Below are 13,653 nucleotides of genomic sequence, written 5' to 3' on the forward strand. Positions count from 1 at the left end.
GCAGCTGTTTGCTGTCTCCTGCCCAGAGCCCACCACTCGGTGTCCATGCCCAGCACGAGGAGGGCGGCGGGGCCAGGGCCGTGCGTGCTGGGCTGGAGGGGGCCCAGAGCTGCCTCCACGGCAGCCACAAGGATTAGGTCTCAGCAGCTGGAGGCCAGGGTGGGATCTTTATTCAGGGTTAAGAAGCATTAGGAAGGGATGATAAGAGTTAATCCCAGACAGGCATCTCTCAGGACTCCGGAAATCACATCCCTTCAAATCCTCCCTCCACCAGGGAGGGCAGGGGCAGGAAACTGGGGTGCATGGGGTGGGTGAAGGCCACCAGAAGAGCAGGGCCAGGAGGGACCCCCCGAGGGGGCTGCTCGTGGCGATGTGGCTGTATGGCAGGCTGGGGGGCGAGCAAAGCCAAAGGGCTGCTGCCCGGGGAGCTTCGCTTTGCCTGTTCCCGTTCCCATCGTGCTTCCCCACGTGCCCTGCTCCAGCCCGGGCTGCTCCGCTCCACTCACTTGCTCACGGCTAAGCCGGCCCCACATGCCTCGCTGCTTTCTCCTACAGCTTTCTCGCCCTGCAGCATCCGTTCTGTTTCCCCAGCTGCTTTTGCCACGCAGCCCCTCGCCATCCTGAGCTGTGCCCCAAACTGCACCGGCCCTGGCCCCATCCCCGAGAGCAGGCGATGAAGGCTGGGGAGGGAACGGCTCATACCAGCCATGAGATCAGGGCGGTGATAGGCACTCGCTCTGTTAATTATTAAATAGCTGCTACAGATTCTCTTTTTTTTTAAGTGACACTCCTTCACTCCACCAGTTCCACCTAGACTGTCCTTCCAAGTTCAGGTCAACAATTAACCGCTTGCTAACGAGGTGAGCTGAACCGTGGGGCAGAGCCCTGCCGAGGCAGAAGGGATTTTTGGAGAGGCTCTGCGGGAGCAGGGCTGGGTGCTGGGGGGGCCGGGGGCCACTCACCGTTACTGTGGTTCCCTGTCTGGAGCGGCGCGGGTGGCTGCAGGCTGCCTCCCAGGGACCCGTAGCCACGGTAGCTGTAGTTCAGGCTTCCATTGATGTAGACGGGGTCTTGGGAGTAGGACGAGGCTGGCAGTGAATAGGAGGAGTGGGTGATGGCTGTGGAGTCTCTGGAGTGCTGCTTGTCTAGGGCGATCGGCTCGTCCTGCACAGGGAAGCAGAGGCTGGCTGCAGCGAGGCCGCGCGGGCCGACGCGTGGCCGGGACCAAGCTGGGCTCCCCCTCCCCAGCTCCCCACCCTGCAGCCTTCCAGGAAGGCTTTTTGAAAACGCTTCGCCAACTCGCTCTGAGTCCTCCCGTTCTCCCCTCCTGCCCCGTTTTGCACCCTTCCTGCTGCGAGCGCGGTACCTGGGAGGTCTGGTAGATCTCCAGCCGCATCCTCTTGGCTGCTTTCCGCGTCTCGCTCTCGCAGGCGGCGGCCAGGATGTTCTCGGCCATGGCTGAGGTCAGGTGCGGCGGCGTGGGCCGGGTCTGAGGAGACAGAAGGGGAGAGCCGTGCTCAGGCCCTGCCGCCAGACCCCCACGGCAAGGTGAGCGCGGGGCGGCCGCTCACCATCTCCATGCCGTTCTTCTTCATGCGGCGGCAGGACTTGAGGTACGTGCGGATGCGCTTGCGAGCCCGCTCCTGGAACTCCGGGAACTGCCGGCTGCAGGACTCGATGATGGCCTGGATCTTCTCTTTGGGCTGCTTGGAGATGGGAACCATCCGGTCCAGGTTCTCGTCCACGAAGAGGCGCACGAACATCTGCAGAGCACAGAGACACGAGGTGGGAACGCCGAACCGGCGCACGGCAGGCTCGCTAACCCCAACCCCGTCCCCGCGGTGCCGTCCTTACGTTGAAGGCCTTTAGCCTCTCCGGGTCCATCCCTTCCGAGTCATTTATTTTATCGTTGTCCTCGTGGTCATCGTGGTCATCGTCATCTTCATCAGCCGTGGGGGCCCTGCCGACGGTCAGGTCCTCGGGGCAGCCGCTGACTTCGGTCTTGATGGAGTCGTAGCTGCCGGAGCTGTACGGCGGGGACTGCGAGGAGACGGGGGTTACCGTGGGCACCCCGCACCACCCCACAGGCAGAGCCATGGGACGGGCAGCTCGAAAGCCCTTCCCTTGTCCTGATGTTGCAGTTCCCCTTCCTTGTGTCCCAGCCTCCCCCTCACAGCCCAGCCCAGGAGCACCACGTGCGCTCGCTCCCCGCGTGCCGTGCCCCGTGGATCGGGACCGCGCAGCCCAGCCCAGCCCCGTACCTCTGCCGTGGTCTTCACCGCGTACTTGACCCTGCTGCGCAGCCCGTCGGTGCTGCAGCTGTCCGACTGGTAGGAGGGGGTGACGTGGGCAGGGGTCAGCTTGTCGCACAGGTTGATGGGCTGGTCGTCGGCCGAGGCGGTGAAGTCCATGGGGGCCGCGGTGCCATTGCCGTTCATTTCGGGGAAGGCGCTGTCGCCCTGCGTGCTGCTGGAGGTGGAGGGGTTCAGGGTGGAGGAGCCATTCCCGCTGCAGCTCTCTGACGAGGAGTCATCTGCAAGGACAGACGTACGGTCACCCCAGGGATGTCCTGGGGCCACAGCCCCGAGGTGGCAGCCCCGGCCCCCCATAAATGATCCCCCCCCAGCCCGGCTGGACGTACAGCACGGCCGCGGTGCCGCTCGGAGAGGCCTGGCCTCGTTGCGAGGTGCCCAGGGACAGACGGGGCACAACTGGCTCTGGACTCTCGCAGGCAGCAGCTGGAGGTTGTAGGGCCATCGCTTTATGGCTCTGCCACCTTGTTCCTGCTGTTCCCTGAACCCTCTGCACCGCAGCCAGCCAGCTGTCCCCCTGTCCCCCTGTCCCTCTGGAGGTGTCAGTCCCACCGTCCGCACCCCTGCCTGGGGCCGTGGCGCCCGGGCTTGAATAAGAACTTTGGAATTTGGTCCTTTTAGGTTTCTGTTTGCATTGCAGGGAGGAGAAAGGGGCATTTCCTCTCCCCGCCTGGGTCCCTCGCCTCCCAAGGCTTTCACAAGGGGTGCACCTGGCACGGTTTGGGACCCGGCACGGGAGGGAGGAGATGAACTCCGGCACCTGGGGACCTGCCCCTTGTGTGAGCACAGGATCACCTGGGGAGGTAAAAGCGGGCTCGTGCAGCCTGCAAGCAGCTGGGGGAGCTTTGTGAACAGGCTGCAGACCCCTTGGCGAGGCTTCTCCTCAAGATTTCCTTCCTACCCACGTCCCCGTGCCCCCAGCACCAGTCACACACCGCCCGCAGCCCCCTTTGGGCTCTCTCGTCCCCCTGTGCCGTGCCCCCCCTGGGCTCAGCCCCCTCCCCAGGGCCACCAGGGCGGCCACAACCGCCCCTCCCTGCCCTCCCTCTTCCCGCTGCTGCTTTTCCAAATGCAAAGCTCTGCTGGCAGCCACGGCCTCCCCACAGTGCCCCATTGCCCGTGCAAAGCATCGCCCTCGCCGCACCCCACGGGCTCAGCCCCGGTGGCACCACGCACCCTCCCCTGCCCCAAACCCGCTTTCTCTTCCTCTGTCCATTCACACACTCGGGTTTTTGGCTGTTCCCAGCCTCCCATGTTTGTGCTGCTCTGCCTGGCTGCAGCAGAGCCCATCCCCATCCCCATCCCCATCCCTGTCCCCGTCCCCATCCCCGTCCCCATCCCCGTCCCCATCCCCGTCCCCATCCCCGTCCCCATCCCCTGTGCTGCCAGCGGCCCCACGCCCACCAAGGAGCCCGACCCCAGGCCAGGGACAACGTCGTCAAACCCCGCTCAGCCCCTGCCCCTGCCCTCCCCCTCGCTGCAGTAAATCCTTTATTTCATTAGGTGCCTCCGCGAGAGGGAAAGGGCGAAGCACGTGGGGAGCCGCTTCCTGTGCAAGTGTGCGCCGAGCTGCGAACAAAGAAGCTGCAGCCGGTGACAAGCAGATGGCGGTCCCTGGGCCCCGGTCCCTGGTCCCCGATCCCCAGCCCTTGGTCCCTGGTTCCCAGCCCCAGGGTCAGGCTGTGGGGTCACCCTGTCCCCGTGCCGCCAGCTGCCCGCACGTGGGCGCAGAGTCCAAAGGTTTGCGGGCGCAGGGCAGGGGGACGGTGCCCGGCTGCTGCCACCACCTCCTCCTCCTCCTTCTTTCCCCAAACCCCAGCCAGCATCTGCAGGGAACTTTAATGAGAAGCTGCAGCGAACTTTCCTGTGACCCCTGCGGAGGCTGCAGCAGCGCAGGACTTTGTATCCCTTAAAATAAACAGACTTGAGGACGCTCAGGCATCCCAACAGACCGTGGGGGCCGGCCAGGGCCCTGCGTGTCCCGAACCGCCCCAGCACAGGCACGAGCGCTCCCTGCTCCCAGACTGCTCCATCCCTTGCAAGCCCCTGAATTAAAACAACCCCGCTCAAGTTCTCCGTCCCTTCCATTTCCCTGCCCCACTCATGGTCTGGGAGCAGGCAGAGGCGAGCGCAGGCTCCTTGCCCCGGGCACCCTCCGTGCCCCAGCCCCGTGGGGTGGCTGCAGCCCTGCCCATGGCACCAGCACGATGCTGGAGGTGCTGCCAGCAGGGCACCAGGACCAGGGGCATGGAAAATGCCCTCAGGCTTTGCTCTGCAGCCAGCAGCAAGGCTGCCGGCCCCAGTTTAGCTCCCCAACATGGCCGGGGCACGGAGGGCTGCTGGAGGCTGAGCCTCATCCCTCCCTCTGCTCTGCTCCCAGCTCAGAGGGAGGCTCCGGCCTCATCCTGCGATGCCTCTCGGGGGGATTAAGGAGCATTATTGCTGTGTGCGGAGGCACGAGCTGCACACCAGGCCCGGGCACAGCCACAGCAACCACACCATCAGTACCCACGGCAGGGACCCCCCGTCAGCTCCCCGGCACGGCACCCGGCACAGAGACCCCCAGCAGGCAGGGGCGCACCGAGGGAGATGGCACCTAGGAGAAGAGTTCACAGCGCTCTGAGCATCCCCACTATGATGTGAGCATTCCTGCCCTGCCCTGGGCACCCTCAGATTGCCCTGCCCACCCCGTGGCCCCCAGCTCATCCCCATCGGCATCACCAGTCCTGCACCGGCTGCTCACACCGGGCAGGGTGCAGGGGGAGGCACGGCCCCCCCCGGCTTCCAATGTCTCGGGGTTGCCTTTGTGCAGCACGACACACGCACAGCAGCTGCAGACCAGGTTTCCAGCCGGTCCCACCGCGTTTACAAACCTTGGCTTTGCTACAGACAAAAAAAATCCTGAAAGCAAACACGAAGTGGTGTTCGGGAGCCTGTTCAGGTGGAATATGGAAATGAAATGGGAAACGAACATAAGGGACCAGCACCTACTGCAAGAACAATTCCGTTTAAACCGAGGATGAATGGATGTAAATAGCGAGGTCTGTAAACCCACGAGCTACAGATAATTTTCTTAATTCTTCACTTTTATGGGTTGTGCTCTCCCAGAAGCTCTGTTGGTAGAGTGGTGGATTAATCTCAGTCTTGTGGGCAGAGAAACGGCTGCAAATCCAGATTGCTGAGCACCTCGGATCAGAACGGGAATGGCTTCAGCCAGCTTAAAAACGGGGAAGCCCTCGGGAGGGAGCACCAGGGCAGCTCCGGCCCATGGCCAGCAGCGAGTGCTGCCCTGGGGGGCCAGATCCGGACCCCCCCCAGTGCTAGGACCAGACCTAGGGCTCCCTTGGCCACAGGGGATGCTGTTGGAGAGCCTGGTCCCAAGCCTGGCCCCACGCACCCTCCACCAGGGACGTGGCATCCCCAGGACCACGAGCAGAGGTGAGGGAGGGCTGCGCTCCCGGACACCGCCGCTGAGACGCGCACACCAAACTTCTGCGATTCGGGAGCTTTTCTGCAAACTCCCAGAGCGCTCCCAAAATACACAGATAAATAGCAGGGCTCCGCGAGCAGCAGGAGAGCAAAGCCAGGCTGTGCAGCCATGAATATATTCATTATCAACCAGCACGAGTCTCGTGAGCTCTCTGCTCGCGGCTGGAGTTTGGCTGAGCGAGGAGCCCCTCTAATGAGGATAATTGGAAGCCCCTCTGCTCCACCCCCACGACCTAATTGAAGCAGATGGAACTGTAAAAACAATGTCACTTCGAGCTGGTTTGATCTTTCAGTCGGGAAGCGAAATATTTCACTCCCCTATCGAACCTCCGGAGCCGGGGCTCCGCGGGCAGGGGGCTGGAGGCGGAGGAGCCCCTGAAAGCCGGGCGCGCGTGGCCGGGCGCAGGGGCCAGGCTGGGAGCACCCTCGGCACGGGATCCCTGCTCCTTTCTGCCTCGGCCACGGCAGCTCCTGCACCACGAGGGGCGAGGGCGAGCGGCGGCTGCGGAGCAGGGAGGCAGCGCCGGGTCTATTGTGGCCTCCGTCCCTCCCCGGCTGCGCCAATCCCAGGGAAGCGGAGAAGCAAAATGGCTTCTTGGGTAGCGGTGATGGGGGAGGAGGGGATCAGTCACTTATTAAATGAATTAATCAGGGCTCAGCGTTTTCATTTTGAAGAGGCTTCTGGATTATCCCTTGATTTCTGTGACACTGGATTTGCAGAGATCAGGAGGGGAAGGGGAGATTTCCAACACCTGCTCCCCGGGAGATTTTACGGCAGGGAAGTGGTTGGGTTTAACGTCTATGTCAGCGAGGGCCACCGCGCCGCTGTCCAAAGGCAGAATTAAAGATGAATGGGGCAAATTGTTCCTCCTCCTGTCACATCTCCAGAGCGAAGACAAAACCTCTTTTGACTTGGAAAACAATGAGCTTATGTAAGAGCCAGCGGCCCACGGAAACCTCGCCGCAGCCCCGCACCGCCACGGCGGGGCAGGGGCCACCGAGCCCCCAACCGGGACCCGGACTGGGACGGGGGGCTCAGCCCCTGCCCTCCCACCCACGGCCAGCACCGGGAGCTCTGGGGTCCCGGGGAGCCCCCTGCTCCCCGCACTGCCCCGGCCGTGCCCGCCCATGCCCATGGTGGTGGCAGAGGTGGCCGTGTCCTTTGCTGGCCGTGCCCAGCGCCGTGTCACCCGCACGGGCTGGAGCTTCGCATCCAGCCTGCAAACGACTGTCAAAAGTGTTCAAAGCATCCCACAGACGTCTGACTGTAACAACAGCCAGGAAGATGAAAAGTGCCATAAATTATTCACTCACAAAAGAGACGAGAAGGGGGAAGAAGGGGAGGAGGAAAGCCTGCGAGGAAGGGATACTTAATACAAATTAGAGAGATGGAGTGGGAAAGGGGGCCTCGCGGGGGGCCACTGCTGGGCAGGAGCACAGCTTTCATCAGGCACAAGCGGGCAGCGTTCCAGGGCCTCGGCACCCAAGGGCAGGGTGCTGGGAGGCCGGAGGGGACGTCTGCTTTCTCCAGGTCCTGCCCGGCCGATTTCCTCCAAGACGCACAAAAAAAAGAAAGAAAAAAAAAAAAAACGAAACATCGACGGGCGATGCGCAGAAGCGGGGCTGGCCAGCATCCAGTTCAGACCCTGTATTTCCTGTCTTCCTCCGTTAATGCAAACCTCGTTAGGTCCCAGACGAAACCTCCATCCTCCCGCCCGCCCTCCCGGAGCCCCCGGCGAGCCGGACACCTGGCACGGCTGGGCACGGAGCGCGGCCGCAGGCGGGCCCGGCCGGACAAGGCAGCGCTGTGCGGCCGCTGCCCCTCCCCGGCACCCCCCGGTGCCCCCCGGTGCCGTCTCCCGTGGCCAGAGGGAGCGGACACAGCGCAGGGCCTCGGGACAGACGTCTTGCCCTGCACCGCAGCTGCAGGAGGCCTCGTGGCGTGGATTTCTCTTGTCCCCGCTGCCGGGGATTGGAAGCACCCTACTTAGCCAAGGCGTGTTCTGAGGGGTCACCCCGCTGCCCCCCTTTGGGGATGGAGGTGGGGGCACAAGGGGGAAGCTCCAGGATCTGAGGTGCCCAGCTCAGCGTTGCTGGGTTTGCGCCCAGGAGAAACAAAATGATGGGGAAGAGATGGAGGGAGGCGCAGGGAGCTTTGTGCCCCATTCAGCTCCAAGGGTGGGTGACGCTGGGGTCCCTCAGCACCCATGCTGCATTCCTCAGGCTCTGGAAGCGGCTGGAACGAGGGTGTCTGCTGTTGGAGAGGGCCTCTGAGCCCCCCGATAAACAGAGGTGACCCGGGGAGAGGTGAGGGCACAGCGAGCCACCAGCCCCATACGGCCCAGGCAGGGCAGAGCGCGGAGGACGACCCCGAGCTGGGGTCTCCAAGAGGCTGAAGTCCCACACTGGTGCACAGAGCCCTGAAAAGTGAGAATTTGGCTTTGGGAAAAGCACAGACAGATCCGCTCAGGGCCTGCTGAATCCCTGCAGTGAGCGCGCTGTGGGTGAGTCGTCGGGGTGGCTGCGGTGTGGGGCAGGCTGAGCTCAGCATGCAGGCACTGCCTGGCTTCTGGTGAGCGTTTTTCCAGGGGATTACTCCTCTCCCCAGAAATCTCCTTGCTGTGTCAGTACCGCAGGGAACCTGGAGATGTGCAGAGAGTCAGAGGCACCTTGAGAAATGATGGTGCTGCGACCAGGAGCCACGGCACGTGTGTGGTGCCAGAAGAGGTGGGACAGTTGGTGCTGCCCCTGCCATTCTCCACGTGTCCTGAGGAGCCACAAACACCCCCTTGCTCCCCAGCACAGCATCCAGAAATAACACCCACACGCACATCCCTGTGGCTCCTCCTCGAAGTGCTCCCAGGGGACGTCCCCGGCACCCAGGAGCCTTCCCGAGGGATGCCCTGCCGAGCGTGCGCCTTCGCAGCTAAGCAGGTTAAGAAAGTCCTTTCTCCAAGGTCTGGATTAGCGCCTGCTGCTCCCAGCAGCCCAGGCTCAGCAGGGACACTGCCAGGCACAAAGGACGGCGCGCAGGGACCTCACCCAGAGCGATCTGTCCCAGGATGGTGCCACGGAGCAGCCCCGTGCCCGCAGGGAGGCAGAACCAGAGCTGGGGAACCAGCCCCCCTGCTAGGAGGGACAGGGGCGAGGAGCAGCCCCTTCCCCTGGCCTCCCCACCCCAGCTGCCCATGCCCGGGACTTTGGGGAGGGTGATGGGTGTGGGACGAGCACAACGCCGCCCCTTTTGGGGTGTTTTGCTCCCAAAGCGTGCTGGCTCCCACGGCCACGTCCCTCCAGGATGTCCTGCACAATGGCTCAGCTCCAGCAGCAAAAAGCTGATGTTGATCTTGCTGCTGCTCTGGGTATCCACCGGCTTCCTGCGGGGCACGTACGCTGTGAGTAACATCCTACGGGGAAGGGATGTTGCAGGGAGCTTCACGTTTTCCGTGCTGGGGCCCGCAGGATGAGTAACAAAGGAAAATGGAAGGAGCAAGTGTGTGCCTGTGCCGGCGGCGCTGCTCGGGGCTGTCTGACCCCGCGTCCCACCGTGTCCCTGCATCCTGCTGTGCATCTCTGCGTCCTGCAACGTGTCCCTGCGGCGTGTCCCTACGTCCACACGTCCCAACACGAGCCCCATCTCTGCTGCTGATGCTCTCCCGACAGTGTCTTCTGCTATCCCTTACCTCCCCGAGCCATTAGCTCCTGTTTGTTCTCCCCGCTGTTCCAAAGGCTGAGGCTGTTTGCGGCGTGGTTATACCGGGCCAAGGTTTCTGGGCACGCAGACAAAATAAGGCGTTGGCTTCTGTCCGAGCTGCTCTTTAGCTCTCTGAAGATTTAGCAGATACCTGTGTATCAAGGCGTGGGACAGCCGCTTCCTGCTCTCACGCCTTTCTGGATTTCATGCGGCTGTGCTTGTGTGTCATATGAGAGCGCGCTCTTTGCAGCCCTCCAGAAGACCTGAAGTTGGTGCTTCAGTTCTCCAAACAAGGCTTTTTTTAAGCAAGCGTGTCAGATGATACTGCTGTCCAAACAGGCAGCTCTTCAGTAAAAGTCTATGCTTCTGGAAGCCTTTCACAGAAAACACACTCCAGGCACCCTTCCCATTACCCGACGGCAGACGGGAGCAGCTCAGAACCTGAGAAGGATTTTCAGGGGCAGGAGACCAGGCACGAAGAACTCTGAACAGACCCTGCTGCCACCACGGCTTGTGCCCTCCGTGCGGTGCCTCTTGGACAGTTTACAAGCGCTGGTTGCTGACACCGGTTTCCCTGGGAGTCTTGCACGTGGACAGCCCAAATAAGCCAGCATGAACACGGGAAACCACGTTTGCTTCTTTAAAAGACTTTTCATGGGCCGTGAGAAGAGGAAACTGAAGAGCACTCAACATTTTAATTCACATGAATTCACTTCCTCACACCAGTAATTCGCCTTTCCCTTCACGACACGATGCCCCCTCTCCACGCTGTACTCCTCTCCTCCAGCCCGGTGCCCTCCAGGTCCCCCCTTGGCACTTTCCTCGCCAGGGCCACGGTGTCGCCTTCTGGGAGCGCCGTGGGCCAGGTTTCCCCTCTTTCCAGTTCACTTCCATTCCTCACAAAAGGAAGGAGCTATTTGTCCTTCATCACTCACAACTGAACCTTACAAGAGAAACTGGAGGAGCCAAGAAGGGCCCCAAAGAGTACACCTGCTTTTGAAGAAAAATCACAGGGCATGAAAAATTGGACGCACTTCCTAAGAGGGCAGAGAAAGGATTTAGCTTGAGTGAGAATACTTTGATTTGCCTAAATACGTGCGTCCCTTATTAAATTACTGTCCTGGTGAATAATAGCGTTGAGCAGAGGGTTCAAAACCGTGTCATTCTAGATTGTAAATGAGCCTTGGGAATACAGCGGTGAGGGATAAGCCACACGCCTGAAATGTCCTGGCAGGAGAACAGCAAAGTTTGGGGGATATGGAGTGACCCGGCCACAGGTAAAAGAGGCCGGGGTGCTCCAGGCTCTGCCATGGGAGCCCTGCGTGCAGCCTGGCCCCGGAGCGGTGCGAGCACCCAAATGCCCTCCCGGCACCGTGGGCACAACCCCAGCACAGCCTCGCCGGGCAGGGAAGTGCATTACTGGACAATTTCACATCCCCACTGAGGCTGCCGGGCTCCTGGATGGTTTTACAATTAGCAGCTTCCCCAAAATGCAGCTTTGCAATAGGAGCTGGGTGCCATGGCACACCGGACTCATGGACGGAGCACCCCCGTCACCCTGCCTCCAGCCACACAGAGCCACCCCAGGGAGAACCACGGGTATGAAAGCCCTTTCCTCCCTGGGGGTTTCCAGACCCCTTTTGTAGACCCCCCCCACAGCCTGGGCTGCTCCCCAATCCCTTCCTGCCCTCCCAGCAGCATCTGAGCCGTGGATAAGGGCTTCAACCTCCTGAGCACAGGCTGAGGAGCAGTCCGAGCACCGAACCCGTGCAAGCATCACGGAGATGAACTCTGACCTGAGCTCGTGCTTCTACCACTTATTTACTCGAGCATTTCTTTAAACCAGCTCGCTTCACAGAAGAAACACAACACAACTTCGTGCCAAAGGCTCCCTCCCACCCATCCCACGTGCAGCACCTCCAGCCCCTTCCAAGCGCCTGCCCAAAGCGAGGAGATGTCCCGCGGCCACCCCGCAGCCTTGTCGTGGCCAGCTCCTGCAGAGGACACATTTCTTGCCTGGGGACCACACATACTGCCCACGGGGCAACTTCCCAGGCATGGGAAGCAGCAGCCAGCACCGCAAAGGGCTGGTCTCCTCCCTGTGGCAGGCAGAGGACTAAGGGGGTCTCCTCGCCACGCCTGGGGAACCCCAGCACCCGGCGCTGGAGCTGGGAGCTGGGGAGGGCCCCGGCTGACAGCAAGCTGGAGGTGAACGGGAAGGCTTCGAAGCCTGTGCCGATCTGAAATCCATCCTCCAGGTGGGACACCTGATCAGAAAGGCCTGGTTAATGTTTAATAAGTCACAAAAACATCCCGAGCGAGAGGCGCCGAGCTCTTCCCGCCCGCCGCGGGCACTCACCGTCCTCCTGGCCGTGCAGGTTCTGCGGGCTGCGCATGCTCTCGTCCTGGCTGGGGCTCAGGCTGGAGTTCAGGTGCTGGTCAGCTGAGATCCATGTGGAGTCGTTCATATCAAAGTCCTCGCTGCTCACCGATGTCTCATCCTAGGGGCAAGCAGGAAAGGGTTAAGGCGCCGAGTTATTTTCTTTTCCTCCGTTCCCCAGCTCCAGCATCTCCCGACCGACCGCACGCCCTCCTAAAAGCCACTCGGCCCCCAGCTCCTGCACCCCACGGAAACTTGCCGGCCCCGAGCCCTGGCGAGCAGCCCCGGGGTAGGTGGTTTTCCCAGCGGAGAACGCCCCAGCTCTGCTTCCTGCCTGAAGACGTGCCTGAGCAATGGCACTGTCTCTAATTGAGGACAATTAGAAAGAGCTCGCATCCTGTAGGAGCGGATGGCTGAGCCCTGGAGTTTACCCTTTAATCTCCATCCACACCAGCATGTTTCTGGCAAGCCAGCGGCGTGTGGGAGCTGGGGCCAGGGCGCAGCTCCATTAAAACGGCTCCGTAAAAACATCACAGACTTCCCCGAGACCAAATCATCTGCTGCAGGCGGGCGTCCGGAGGGGTGGCCGGGGATGGTGCCGTCGGTCCCCATGGCCCCCAACTGCCCGATGCTGCAGAAAAGGCCCCTGGAGGGAAGGGGGTTGTGTTGGCAAAGGGAGGACCCCGAGGCTGGGTGGCTGGGGCTCGTCCAGGCTGGAGGCTGGCGGAGGGGCTGCGGTGGCCCCTGCCCGCCCCAGGAGGCACCGCCTGGGGCAGGAGAGCCCCTGGCAGCCCCGGCAGCGGCTTCCCAGCGGCATAGATTACATTCCTCTCTCCCACTCCTGCTGCTGAAAGGACATTTTCTCTCTCCCTTCTGGCTAACCTTTACAGTACTTCGAGACACAGCCCTTGGATCGCTTCCAGAGCCGGAAAGGTCAGCCGCAGGATTTCAAAACCATCCCCATCCCGGCGGTGCTGAGATCCTGAATGAGAGGAGGGGCCGGGGGAGCTCCCCGAGCCGAGCCCTCCGAGCCGAGCACGCCGCTTCGCAGGAAGCAGATGCGCGTCCCCGCATCCACACGGCCCCCGCCGGCAATTCCTTTATCTGCCTTCCTCTCCCCAGCCGCCCTCCCAAAATAACGGACGGAGACCGCATCCAGGGCTGCGGGGTGGAGGGGAGCACCAAAAATGTTTCCAGAAGCGCTTTCAACCGCGCTTCCCTTTGATTGAAGAATTTCAAAGGCTTGTAAACGCTCAGCTCCTTTTCTTTCCTTCCCCTCGTCCTGAGATAACACACGCCACCCGCTCCCTTTCCGTGTAAGAAGCAATTGGCAAGAACCCCTCCAACGTAAGGCTGCGCCTCATAAAAACTGCCCTGTCTGGCTGCCTCTGGCTGACAGTTTTTATTGTGAACAAATAAATGTCTTTAAAGACAGGTTTGTGCTTTTCCCTCCCGCTCCCTGTCCCTGCAGACACATCTGCTGGCCCCAGGCAGGAGCTGCGGGCGCTGGCTCGCGCCACCCCCGGCCTCCTGGGGAGTTTCCTGGAATTTACGGCTCAGCTGCCCACTGCCCCGGGACCGGGGTGCCCGCACACACCACACCCACAGGCAAGGGGCCCCTGGTGCAGATCCTGCACTTGTAAAGGGCTCGAGCAGTGCAGGTGGTACTGGGAGGCGCTGGGAGGCACTGGGAGGTGCTGGGAAGCACGCTGCTGCTGCCCCAGCCAGGAAGCAATCCTGCCTCTCTGCAAACTCCATCTTGCACGTACAGAAGAGGA

The 13,653-nt window shown here is 61.8% G+C and overlaps 1 protein-coding gene across 4 annotated transcripts in view; it reads right to left on the bottom strand.

The window, feature by feature from the left end:
* The window catches only part of NOL4L (nucleolar protein 4 like), a 58,305-nt gene that overhangs the window by 5,196 nt on the left and 39,456 nt on the right, over positions 1-13,653 (bottom strand). For all 4 annotated transcript variants that reach the window (XM_068700985.1, XM_068700987.1, XM_068700988.1 and 1 more), the window contains 6 exons: positions 11,855-11,996; positions 2,262-2,533; positions 1,855-2,040; positions 1,572-1,763; positions 1,367-1,489; positions 963-1,164 (listed from right to left, as the gene is read on the bottom strand). In XM_068700985.1, coding sequence (XP_068557086.1) covers positions 963-1,164; positions 1,367-1,489; positions 1,572-1,763; positions 1,855-2,040; positions 2,262-2,533; positions 11,855-11,996 — 1,117 coding nt within the window. The remainder of the gene's footprint in view (positions 1-962; positions 1,165-1,366; positions 1,490-1,571; positions 1,764-1,854; positions 2,041-2,261; positions 2,534-11,854; positions 11,997-13,653) is intronic.

The sequence above is a fragment of the Anas acuta genome, chromosome 16 (genome assembly GCF_963932015.1).
Source record: "Anas acuta chromosome 16, bAnaAcu1.1, whole genome shotgun sequence".
Lineage (NCBI taxonomy): Eukaryota > Metazoa > Chordata > Aves > Anseriformes > Anatidae > Anas > Anas acuta.